General features: G+C 43.5%; 1 protein-coding gene across 3 annotated transcripts in view; it reads right to left on the minus strand.

Moving 5' to 3' along the window:
• The window catches only part of LOC117522911 (arginyl-tRNA--protein transferase 1), a 243334-nt gene that overhangs the window by 124933 nt on the left and 104561 nt on the right, over positions 1–13840 (minus strand). For all 3 annotated transcript variants that reach the window (XM_034184337.1, XM_034184338.1, XM_034184336.1), the window contains one exon: positions 6088–6269. In XM_034184337.1, coding sequence (XP_034040228.1) covers positions 6088–6269 — 182 coding nt within the window. The remainder of the gene's footprint in view (positions 1–6087; positions 6270–13840) is intronic.

The raw sequence follows: 13840 nt of genomic DNA on the forward strand, positions 1-13840 counted from the left end.
TGTTGTATTGATCTTGAATGAGATAATTACAGTTACAAACAACAGAGCAAAGACAAATATTGTCAGGGTCTATATCAAGTAGATCATCATGTGTGCTATATTCCATGAAATTAAAAGTTTCCAGTTCCATTTGTTTGTGTTGTAGTATTCTCTGTAGCTTACTTAAGTCATTGTTGTTTGGTGGTGCAGGCATAATTGATGTTAGAGTCTATAGTCATTTATTACCTTATTTGGGGCATTTTCAGATATATTTGTCCAGCCCCTCTACCCTTCTTACCACCAACACTCTGGCATTCTCTGGGCTCCCGTTCAGTTTAATGAAGACTTTACAGTTTGATACCCAGGTGTGTTGAATCTTTTGCTACTTTTTGAGTCATCTTGCCTTCCTTGCAATGTCTGCATTCCGTTTGGTTAAATGTTGATTAATAAAGACGTTTGTTCCTTTGAATTTGCGACCTTGTTTTAGCAGAGCCACTTTGTGTTTTCGGTTGACAAACCTCAGGATGACAGCAGGTCTCTCGTTGTTCCTGGAGGGCAGTGGGTGACAGGCTTTATGGCGCCAAAGAGGTGTGTGAGACTGCAGTTTTTGCTTCAATGCTTGATATGAGAAATTTTTCATATCTCAAAAACATGATGTGATTGGCAAAAACTAACACCAGATTTGGATTCAGAGCCCCAAAACTAATCAAAATCCGTCAAAAAACTCCATGCAAGAAAAATCACATTGGCCAGTGTTATTCAGAAAATATTTTTGGACATATTATTGATTAACAGATTAACAAACAAAAAAAATTATTTGTTTTTGTCCACAAGCAGGTGGACTTCAGTCCTGTTGGCCATCTTCCAGTTGTTTTCAACATATTGCACTCTCTGTTCCAGTGCTGGATCCTATCTCAGAAAATAACTGGTGGTGAATGTGCACCTCATGGTGAGTGCAGTGTTTCCTCTTCAAGAGGAAAACTCGTCCTGTTCAAACTGCTATGAAAAACAAAGACTTGCGTCTTACATACGACCACCTGTACACACGACATCTACGAGGCCTGGATCACCCAGTCTGCTACATCTCCACAGCACTATTTTAAAAAGTCTCTCTCACATTATTGGGTTACATTTTACAGGAAACACCCGTATCTGTTTAAGTAAGTCCAAAGAGTGTGTGTGTGTGTTCTCCCATTTCACTTTGGCAGACAGCACTGTCGTCAGCTCAACCACAAACTGAACGCTGCCTCCACTAATCAAGTGAAGGCAGAGGTATTTTAATCAGCCTATAAGGCACTTATAGTATAGAATTTTAAAGAAAGACACAATTCAACGAGAAGCTTAAAAGATCAAAGAAGGCAGAAAGGCAAAAAGAACAAATATGAGGTAATAAAACTGGAACTATCCACCCCAAAAAAAAGTTGCAGAAGAGAAAAGGCAGCAGTGAATGACCACAGCAGAATATCACAGCGACTTAAGAATATGAAACATTCTGATAATCAAACTAACCCAGAACATTCTGCTGTGACATAAGAAATTAGAACTCTATTATTAGAAATAGATTATTTCTGTTAAGCAGGTAAAAAGCAGATCTTTGAACACGACTGTACCACTTGAGTACCCTGCACTTCCTGAAGTGACCAAAAAGACAATGGGGGTTTCATGTTCTTGGACTGCATTTATACAGTGCTTTTCCATCTGCATCAGAAGCTCAAAGCATTTTACAATTATGCCTCAAATTCATCCCGATGTCAGGGTGCTGCCATGCACGCCGCTCACCACACACCAGGATCAACTAGGGGATTAAGGACCTTGCACTAAGGACCACTAGACCACCATCACTTCCCCAAAAACCAAAAACAAATATGAACATAAAACGCCAACTGAAACTCATTATTGTGGCAGCGATCACAATTACTTTCATTCATTTTATGCATTGTTACCCGGCATTTTCATATTTCGTGACATTTTTGTAAGTGTTGGATTCATTTTTGTTGTTCGTGATTCTCTATCAAGCACCATTATGTCCCTTCAAGTGATCAAACTGAGTGTCCTTGATTTCAACCTTCAAGGTCGATCAACTTTGGGTTCGTCAGCTCTGATTCAGGAGATACAAGCCTCTGAAATGCCCCCCCCCCCCCCAATATATTTGCTTGGGCATAATTTTTGACCTCACCCTGTGACCTTGACTTTTAACACCATTCCAGCACCATTGGTTTATAGCCCTAAGGTATGGGACCAAGCTCACAAAAATCACCCCATTTTGCCACACTAGTTGTTTTCATACCTTCATACTGTATATGAGTAGTAGTAAATCTTCTGAGACAATACTGGAATGACCAAACTGGTCAACCTCTGTAATTAATATATACGCTTACAACGTGTCCATTTCTCTGTCCTTGAAGACATCAGAACACAGTTCTATCCTCGCCCCCCGGTGGCTAAGACAAGCATCACATTGGCACTTAAATCAAGCGCGTTCTCAAGGCCAATGAGTGCAACATGTCTGTCGAGTGTGATAAAAGCAAGTCATCGAGCAGCGACGGAAAACTGCACAACCAAACAGACCTGACTGTGATATGATACAATGCAATTATAAAGCAGGTGCAATAAAAGTGACAGCATAAACAGAAAAAATGCATTACTTTTAAGTAACTTTATATAGAAATCAAGACATTGTAATTCAACAAACACATTCTTTGATAAAATGGACTAAATAAAGGTGGGGAAATTATCCAAGTTCAATATAAACACATCCAAATGTGTGTATTATACACTACAACTTCAGTGAAGAGGAAACAAGAAACAGAACATTAACAATATTCAGCCGATGTTCCGTGTGGCTGTGCAGTCTCCCCAGAGTGGTACAAAATGTTTTTTCTTGAATTCCTGTGACATATATGCTTATTTAAAAAACAAAACAAAACTACTACTCTGGTGTGACAGAATGTTTTGGGAGTTTTTTCCCCTCTTCATTATGCTTTTTTTTTTTTAAAAGACTACACTTGCACTCCAGTGCAACTTAAAGTGGATATGACACTTAAAGACAACAGTCTTACTACATGTAACAAAGGTTATATAATTCGTTCAACCTAAGCATTTTGGGAAAATGGACGCGGTTCTCCCATTATATACAACATTTGAACATCCCGCTACTGAAAAATGTGCACACCCCGTGACCAGCTTCCCGCTGAGCACCAAGCCTGAAATACATCACTGCGTGTAGACTGTATCAGCTTGCGCGCCTGGCGGCCGTTGTTTACACTTTTTTTTAGCGGCAGACACTTTGATTAAACACAGCTCTCAGGGATTTGTTTGTCGATATGACCAGTGTGTCGGAGCATATTGCACAAACACAAGGGCGAAAGGTTTTAGCCTTTTCAAGTCCAGGCAGACAGATCGAAAGCCGCGGTGTTGTGTGATGCATGAAATGTCAGGCTGCCGCTTGCTCTGCTCGCACACACGCATTTGCTCTCGACAGCAGACACTTTCCTCTACCGTCTCCATGTTCTCGCCACTCACAGGAACACATAAAATGTCAACCCTAAATAATATGTTCACAATAATCTTGAAATGGTCAAGGAACTTGTAAAAATATCAGTGCAATACGTAGTAAACACGGCGGCGGCATGTTCACTGTTGTTTTCGGCGATCTTTTTTTTCTTTATTTTTATTCTTTCGTGAAAATAACGTAACTAAACACGGATGAATGCAATGCCAGGCACTCGAAAACGGCAAAAACCCGAAAGTAATGACGGTGGTCTGCAAGTAATATCTACACTATCGCTGCTCCAGAAAAATAACAAAGGCCGTAAACAGACGCTAGAATCGAAAATGCTATAATTATAGTGTTATAAACAGCAGCAACAAAAATCAAAGCCTCCCTTACCATTCCGTATTCTGTAGTCTTTCAAAATCCATCAGAATTGGCACGTCTCTTGCCTCTGCTTCAGCTCCGCCATAAACACCGTCTGCATTATTTTCGCTGCCAGAATGCTCCGGGTTTGAATGTTCGTTCGAAAGATACAGCTCCAATCTCTAGGGTCTAATCACTGCCGCGACATCCTCAGGATCAGAGTCGGTCTCGATTTACTCACAGAAATAATCCACACTTGAAGAGGAGTCAGAAAAGTTCTCGATCTCGTCACTGTCCATGCTGAGGTCCATCTGTTCCTGTTGTCAATCTAACAGACAAAGATGGGACTCTACACGCTGTGACATCACGTAATCACGTTACCGCTGATGGAACGCTGCCAGCGCGCTGTCAAAGAAACACACTTTTGAGAAGCTGTACAAACTTTATTTCTCAGTGATAATTAAAACCACTTTCAAATTACTACGCTCAACAAAAATATAAACGCAACACTTTTGGTTTTGCTCCCATTTTGTATGAGATGAACTCAAAGATCTAAAACTTTTTCCACATACACAATATCACCATTTCCCTCAAATATTGTTCACAAACCAGTCTAAATCTGTGATAGTGAGCACTTCTCCTTTGCTGAGATAATCCATCCCACCTCACAGGTGTGCCATATCAAGATGCTGATTAGACACCATGATTACTGCACAGGTGTGCCTTAGACTGCCCACAATAAAAGGCCACTCTGAAAGGTGCAGTTTTGTTTTATTGGGGGGGATACCAGTCAGTATCTGGTGTGACCACCATTTGCCTCATGCAGTGCAACACATCTCCTTCGCATAGAGTTGATCAGGTTGTCAATTGTGGCCTGTGGAATGTTGGTCCACTCCTCTTCAATGGCTGTGCGAAGTTGCTGGATATTGGCAGGAACTGGTACACGCTGTCGTATACGCCGGTCCAGAGCATCCCAAACATGCTCAATGGGTGACATGTCCGGTGAGTATGCCGGCCATGCAAGAACTGGGACATTTTCAGCTTCCAAGAATTGTGTACAGATCCTTGCAACATGGGGCCGTGCATTATCCTGCTGCAACATGAGGTGATGTTCTTGGATGTATGGCACAACAATGGGCCTCAGGATCTCGTCACAGTATCTCTGTGCATTCAAAATGCCATCAATAAAATGCACCTGTGTTCTTCGTCCATAATAGACGCCTGTCCATACCATAACCCCAACGCCACCATGGGCCACTCGATCCACAACATTGACATCAGAAAACCGCTCACCCACACGACACCACACACGCTGTCTGCCATCTGCCCTGAACAGTGTCAACCGGGATTCATCCGTGAAGAGAACACCTCTCCAACGTGCCAAACGCCAGCTAATGTGAGCATTTGCCCACTCAAGTCGGTTACGACGACGAACTGGAGTCAGGTCAAGACCCCGATGAGGACGACGAGCATGCTGATGAGCTTCCCTGAGACGGTTTCTGACAGTTTGTGCAGAAATTCTTTGGTTACGCAAACCAATTGTTTCAGCAGCTGTCCAAGTGGCTGGTCTCAGACAATCTTGGAGGTGAACATGCTGGATGTGGAGGTCCTGGGCTGGTGTGGTTACACGTGGTCTGCGGTTGTGGGGATGGTTGGATGTACTGCCAAATTCTCTGAAACGCCTTTGGAGACGGCTTATGGTAGAGAAATGAACATTCAATAGAGGAGCAACAGCTCTGGTTGACATTCCTGCTGTCAGCATGCCAACTGCACGCTCCCTCAAATCTTGCGACATCTGTGGCATTGTGCTGTGTGATAAAACTGCACCTTTCAGAGTGGCCTTTTATTGTGGGCAGTCTAAGGCACATCTGTGCACTAATCATGGTGTCTAATCAGCATCTTGATATGGCACACCTGTGAGGTGGGATGGATTATCTCAGCAAAGGAGAAGTGCTCACTATCACAGATTTAGACTGGTTTGTGAACAATATTTGAGGGAAATGCTGATATTGTGTATGTGGAAAAAGTTTTAGATCTTTGAGTTCATCTCATACAAAATGGGAGCAAAACCAAAAGTGTTGCGTTTATATTTTTGAGTGTATATTGTGTGTATATTTTGATATTTATATCAGTTTTACCTAATTTCTTATGTGTCATATCCACTATAAGCACACACACACAAGTCCACCATATTGAGGCTGTCACACACAGAAGAGCACTGATGTGAAGGACATGAGGATCTGGTCACCAACCTGAGAGCCGAGTACGAGCCCAGGGTCAACGAGGCGAAGTCTGGGTGGTAGTACAGGTAGACGGAGGAAACAGAGGTGGGCAAGATATCGATCACCCCCACCGCCACGATGCGCCCGTCCAGCCAGTACTGTTGGTGGAAGGAACCATAACCCACCTCTGGCCCATCAGACGGACACTCTGCCTGGGTAGCACAGGACAGACAAAGAGAACACGGCTACTGGTCACCACAGCAGCAGCACTCGAGGATCTAATGTAGTTTTTACACACAGTACATAATTCACAGTGGAACAGAATGTAGCCTGCAGCAGATCTGTTTTGCTACTTCCTCACAAACACACACACATCTGTATGGTGGTGTGTTATAACCCAGCATTTTCCTCACCTGGCCTCACACATGATGTGAGGGGGTGTACAGTAGCCTCACGTTAGGCTCGCTAATGGCTCCCAAATGTGCAGAAAAAGGCAGAAGCAGGGTGGGACTGGGGATAACCAGCCACAGAAACTCCCTAGGAGAGGACTTTTTAATAATAATAATTAAAAAAAACTGTATGAGAAAAGTCATTTGGCCAGGCGCTGGTGAAGTGTTGCCAAGCTTTCTCCTGCATGTATGTGTCTGCTCTCTACATGTGGTGTGAAAGAATGCACATGAGCTAGCTCGTGAGGGCTTGGCTGAACTTCATGCTGGGTTTTTCAATCAACTCACTGCACTGCTTTTAAAGCACGGGCTTAAGATGTCAGGCACAGAGACTGAGGTTAAAAGTCACGAAGTCGGGGTATCGGTTAATTTTTGTGTGTGTTTACCCGTGGCATGTGAGTAACTGGATCCTTCTCCTTCACTAACATTAATCTGGACTCAGTTAAGTGGTACGGCCATTGCTAGTTATCGCAGCATAGACAGCAAGCTCACTAATCTATTGAACTCACGCTCTGACCAAATTAAACACACACTTTCACTGGAGCTGCATGACCTCAGAGATCCAATAAACATCACACCACTGGGCTCGCCGTGCTACATTTCGCTGAAGCACTCCAGTTACTTGTGGTACCAAAAATTGAGTCTTATCAGCATAATTCACAACCTGTTAACTGTTCATGCGTGTTTAGAGGTAATGGTTAAAGGCTTCATTCACACTTAGCCCAGCTGCCCGCAGCATCAAATGGATTAGTTACGCATTTGATTTGGGACACTCATGGACACATGACATCACATTTCTACTAACAACACAGAAAGCTGCTTTCATCACAATGATTTTCTCAGTTTCAAGACATACATGTGTGCTGGGGGGAGCCGGTTTTGAGTGGGATATTGTTGAGATCTGAACACAAATGTAGACAGAATCCGGCTCGCTCGGGGATCATGACATTATACTTCCTCACCACATTCGTGTGCTGACAGTATCTTCTCACTGTGCCAGTGTTCAGTATGGCTACAGTGGCAAGGACATCAAACAATTCTGCGGCGCCTTTTTGCCAAAATAATCCGCAGAGTGAGCTGTGATGTCCAAAGAACACAGCCACGCTGTCTGTCTTTGTCGCAGTCTGACTTCGGCTAAATGAACAGCCACGTTACATGTTGCTGCGTTGGTTTCTCTCTCCACTCATGCAGAACTCAAAGCTTTGGCCAATCAGAATCCCAGTCTGAAGCATCAGACAGCCACAGGATATACAACCCCAATTCCAATGCAGTTGGGACGTTGTATAAAATGTAAATAAAAACAGAATGCAATGATTTGCAACTCCTCTTCAACCTATATTCAATTGAATACACCACAAAGACAAGATATTTAATGTTCAAACTGATAGATATATTTTTATGCAAATATTTGCTCATTTTGAAATGGATGCCTGCAACATGTTTCAAAAAAGCTGGGACGGGACAACAAAAGACTGGGAAAGTTAATGAATGCTCAAAGAACACCTGTTTGGAACATTCCACAGGTGAACAGGTTAATTGGAAACAGGTGAGTGTCATGATTGGGTATAAAAGGAGCATCTGTTGTGTGGGCCGCTGAAGAGGAGGTACTGCTGGCCCACCACCACCAGAGGGCGCCCTGCCTGGAGTGCGGGCTCCAGGCACCAGAGGGCGCTGCCGCCGACGAAGGCTGCCAGGGTGACAGCTGTCACCCATTACTGGACACAGCTGACTGCACTCAGGACGGAGGTATATCAGCAGGACAGCGTCTCCACCTCAGTGCCGAGATATCGCCTTGAGATTAAGGTAACCTTCTCTGCAAGCTCATATTGAAGACTCTGATAAACCTTGGTAAACCTTTTCAGGACAGCTGACTACAGAAAGCTACTTGCTTGGATAAGTACTCACCTTTCCTGCTTCATTGTAACAAGAGGTGGAGGCGGCTTCTCCCCTCTCTGTCTACTGGGTGCTGTCGCACCCATACCTGTGTGTTTGTGCTCTTTCCCGCCAGCAGTACCGGATCCGACGAGCGGAGGCAGTGGCCACCTGGGAATTCGGGACTTGGCGGTTCCAGTACTTCTGGGGTTCGGTGGCAGAGGAAATCTGGGTGGTTCCGGTTCGACTAGGACGGACGCCTCCTACCTTCGAGCCTGCCCACACGACACCAGCAGATTTCGGCTTCAAACTCCAAATTATTAATTGTTGTATTGGTTGTGCTCTTTTCACAACAGTAAAACTTGTTATTCACCTTTCTCCATTGTCCGTTCATTGCGCCCCCTGTTGTGGGTCCGTGTACCTACACTTTCACAACAGCATCCCCAAAAGGCTCAGCTGTTCACAAGCAAAGATGGGGTGAGGATCACCACTTTGTGAACAAAAAATAGTACAACAGTTTAAGAACAATGTTTCTCAGCATTCAATTGCAAACAATTTAGGGATTCCATCATCTACAGCCCATAATATAATCAGAAGATTCAGAGAATCTGGAGAACTTTCTACATGTAAGCAGCAAGGCCGAAAACCAACAGCGAATGCCCGTGACTTTCAATTCTTCAGGCGGCACTGCATTAAAAACCAACATCACTGTGCAAAGGATCTTACCGCGTGGGCTCAGGAACACTTCAGAAAACCATTATCAGTTAACACAGTTCAACGCTACATTTACAAGTGCAAGTTAAAACTCTACCATGCAAAGCGAAAGCCATACATCAATAACATCCAGAAACGCCGCTGCCTTCTCTGGACCCGAGCTCATCTGAAATGGACAGACGCAAAGTGGAAAAGTGTGCTGTGGTCTGATGAGTCCACGTTTCAAATTGCTTTTGGAATTATGGATGTCGTGTCCTCCGGACAAAAGAGAAAAAAGACCATCCAGAATGTTACCAGCACAAAGTTCAAAAGCCAGCATCTGCGATGGGCAACTTACACATCTGTGATGGCATCATCAATACTGAAAGGTACATCCAGGTTTTGGAGCAACACATGCTGCCGTCCAAGCAACGTCTTTTTACAGAGACGTCTCTGCTTATTTCAGCAAGACAATGCCAAGCCACATTCTGCACATGTTACAACAGCGTAGTAAAAGAGTGCGGATACTAGACTGGCCTGCCTGCAGTCCAGACCTGTCGGCCATCGAAAATGTGTGGCGCATTATGAAGCACAAAATACGACAACGGAGATCCTGGACTGCTGAAAAACTTAAGTCGTAAATCAAGCAAGAATGGGAATGAATTCCACCTACAAAGCTTCAACAATTAGTGTCCTCAGTTCCCAAACGCTTACTGAGTGTTGTTAGAAGGAAAGGTGATGTAACACAGTGGCAAACATACCACTGTCCCAGCTTTTTTGAAACGTGTTGCAGGCATCCATTTCAAAATGAACAAATATTTGCACAAAAACAATAAAGTCTATCAGTTTGAACATTAAATATCTTGTCTTTGTGGTGTATTCAATTGAATACAGGTTGAAGAGGATTTGCAAATCATTGTATTCTGTTTTTATCTGCATTTACACAATGTCCCAACTTCATTGGAATTGGGGTTGTAAATGTATATGTATTGTAAATAGCAAAAAAAAAAACAAGTAGACGACAAAATGGTAAAGAAATGTGCAAGCAGCAGAAAGGCTCTTATCCTGGTGTCTACTCAAAGTTTTGAGCACACACAAAACTTTCTAACAGGCTCGGTGTACATCAGCTGACAAGGAATGCAGTTATGGAATGGTAAAAGGACTTTTGCAGGATAAAAATGGACATCCAAAATTCATATCAGCTCCTCATACGTTGCCTTGATCTGTTATGGTGTGACAGGCTGTGCATACTCTCTCACTCTGAATGCACTCTCTGGGATTCCTAAAGTGCTGGATAATGTGCTGCTGGGAAGCACGTCAAAATAGTGGAGATGATCGGAGAGAAACGGCTGCTCCTGGAAGTGGCTGCAGTTGCAGCAGGCTTCAGGACTCCCATTCGAGGTAGAGACAAAGAGATGATTTATTTATTTTTATTGAGGAGCACAATTCTGCAGGAGCGGTGCACGGACACAACTGTTCCAGGTCAAACGTCATTGTGACATTTTTAATCTTTTTTTTTTTTTTTTTACCTGAAGTGCTCCCTCAGCCTCACCCCCGTTTGTCTACCCCCATCCCCCACAGACAAGGATGTGTGGTGGGAGTTGCCTGATGTGCTTGCTGTGAGGATGACACATGATTGGTGAGGAAATACGATGAAATGTTTTCATTTAAACGGCAAACTCTGCTCAAATCCAGCTCTCCCAGAGTGCACATATGTGTCTTTAAACTGGGAAAATCTTTCAGCTAAATGGCGTGTCATGGAAATGTGACATCATCTGTCCATCAGAGTCAAAATGCAGGAGGACGGTGGAGGAGGACATTGCACATGATCTGTGCCAGATCAACATGCAGAATAACCTGGGATCTGCTGTGGAGAGTCCAAGTGGGAAAAAAAAAAAAACACCCCAATGGAACAGGCAAAGGAATCATACAATGTTATTGTAAAAACAAATTAAATGACGCACACCCCTGAAGCGCTGCTGGAAAGTGCTGTGTCACAGAGAAGAGGCTGGTTCAGTGCATGGATGAGTCTTGCACGTGGATCTCAGAGCCAAGGACAAAAGGATCATATAAGCGGGAATTGTATACTGGACATGGAGGACCGTAGATCCAGCAGGACATCATTCTGAAAGTCGGTGAGTATGCTATCCACACTTTTGTCCATCACTGACTTCAGTTATGTCTGTGAGGACTAAAAGCCTTTTTTGAAAATGTGAGGGGCAGATTCTTTTTGATGAAAAGAAGCTTATCTGCGTTATTTCTGTTTTCGTCAACAATGTGAGACACTGAGCTAAACAGCATTTCACTCTCCACCCTTTTTTTTTTTACTTTTAATTAAATACGTACAGGTAACATACACAAATACATACCGTAAATGTTTTTTCTTCAAAGCTGGAACATGTAAATATTGGAGGAGCTGGCGTGCGCACACATGCACACTCGGTGATGTGCGGCATCTCCGCTCCACACGGAGGTAAAACGGAGTAGTTTTGACATTTAGTTTTTTTCTTTGTGGATCATGGGATAATTTCATCGTGTGCAGACAGATTTGCCGTTGCCTGTGGTAACTGAGACGTTAATGAATGAGTGACTCAACTTCTGGCGCGTGCAGGAGGAGCGGAGGTTCCAAACACAGTACCACAGACATCCAACAAACGAATTACACCTGTAGCGGACCAAGCCGGTCCCTATCAGCCTGGACAGCCACACCAAGGGCTGAAACTCACCAACCTGATGGCCATGGCCTGATGGAAACCATGATCTGAGTTCAGACGGAGGAACTGCGGCACAAAGTCCCGAAGACACAGAGGAACTTTTTTCAGCCACAACAAGGAATTAAAGTATTTTCAGGTGTTGTTTTCCAAACTCAGGAGGCTGTATATGGATAATTTGTCTTCAGGACCATGTGATGATGAATTCCACTGAAACGCACAGGTAAGACCTTTTTATTTACTGTGTGTGTGAATTTACTCCGCAGGAGGACCACGGCTTTCAGCCAATCAATGGATAGCATTGATGGACGTATTTCAACTTATAAATTACATGAAAGTCTATTACAAATTACATTAAAGCCGCAAGTGTTCAAAATGTCTGAAAAAGTAGCGGCTTATAGTTCAGTAATTATGGAGTGTGTGCGTAAATATCCTCCATTACGCTGCTGTAAAGGGATATCAGGTGTCTTAGTATTGGAGGAGTTTTATGATTACAAGTATAAGTAAATGATCGGCAGATACTGGTATTGGGATTAGTGCATCCCTAGTTGCCTCACAACAAGAAGGTTATGGGATCGCTTCCCACCTGGGGCCTTTCTGTGTGGAGTTTGCATGTTCTCCCCGTGGTGGTGTGGGTTCTCTCCGGGTGCTCCGGCTTCCTCCCACATCCAAAGGTTATGTACGGGTGTGAAAGTCTTTATCTATATGTGGCCCTGCGACAGATTGGCGTCCTGTCCTGGTTGTACCCTGCCTTACACCGTATGACCGCTGGGGTACACTCCAGCCCTGTGACCCTTAATTGGAGTAAGCGGGTAGAGAAGATGGATGGATGGATTTGTGATCAAGTTCGCAGAATAATTTTTGCTGTCATTTGGCTCATCAGTTGGGCAACTTCTAAAGTTTCTGCTCTAGAAAAACAAAAAAAACAAACACGAAGTACTTCTAAAACTGATGTACCTACTTAAAGTTTAAAAACACGATGTTGGGATGTTGGGGGCGGTGAGCATCTACACAATGGGAGGACAAAACTTTGGAGCCAATAAACACTCAAGGGAGTATACTTACAGGAATTTAAACCCATGTATCATTAGTGAAAATACCTGGAAAGTGGGCACCGTAGTCTCGTTTGGGGGCGGGCACTAAAGGGGTAAAATATGACGCATATAATGTAATTTCTCTACTTCTTGGGGGAAAATTATGGCATTTTCAATGGGATTTTGGGCAAATTATACAGGAACAAAGTGAAAATGCAAAGAAAAAGTGACGATGTGGTGGGAAAGTGGACATGTGTTGTGGTTTGTTTATGACTCGGAGCACAAACATGTTGAGGCAGTTTTCTAGGCGAAAGAACGTAGTTACTCTGGTTAGCTGTGTAGGCTAACACTTACCAACACAACGTCTGCCACTCACTTTGTCTTCCCTTGTCCAGTGGGAATTGGAAAAAAAAAAAGAAAAAAAAACCTTTTTGCGACTGCTTTGGTGATTGCAGCCAAAAACAAAATAATACACCATTTGTCCGTGTGACGTTATGCTGTGTATACGAGGTCTGTCCGTAAAGTATAGGTCCTTTTTATTTTTTTCAAAAACTATATGCATTTCATTCATATGTTTTTACGTCAGACATGCTTGAACCCTCGTGCGCATGCGTGAGTTTTTCCATGCCTGTCGGTGACGTCATTCGCCTGTGAGCACTCCTTGTGGGAGGAGTCGTCCAGCCCCTCGTCGGAATTCCTTTGTCTGAGAAGTTGCTGAGAGACTGGCGCTTTGTTTTATCAAAATTTTTTCTAAACCTGTGAGACACATCGAAGTGGACATGGTTCGAAAAATTAAGCTGGTCTTCAGTGAAAATTTCAACAGCTGATGAGATTTTGAGGTGATTCTGTCGCTTTAAGGACTTTTCACGGTGCGAGACGTCGCGCAGCGCTCTCAGGCAGCGTCATCAGCCTGTTTCACGTCTTTCATTAAAAAAATCTCCTTTAACAGTGGAATATCCGGATAAAATGCTGAAACCGACTTCTTCTGAAACGTCTCTGTTCTCTCACGACGTCCTGGATCAATAGA

Source organism: Thalassophryne amazonica, chromosome 13 (assembly GCF_902500255.1).
Source record: "Thalassophryne amazonica chromosome 13, fThaAma1.1, whole genome shotgun sequence".
Classification (NCBI taxonomy): Eukaryota; Metazoa; Chordata; class Actinopteri; order Batrachoidiformes; family Batrachoididae; genus Thalassophryne; species Thalassophryne amazonica.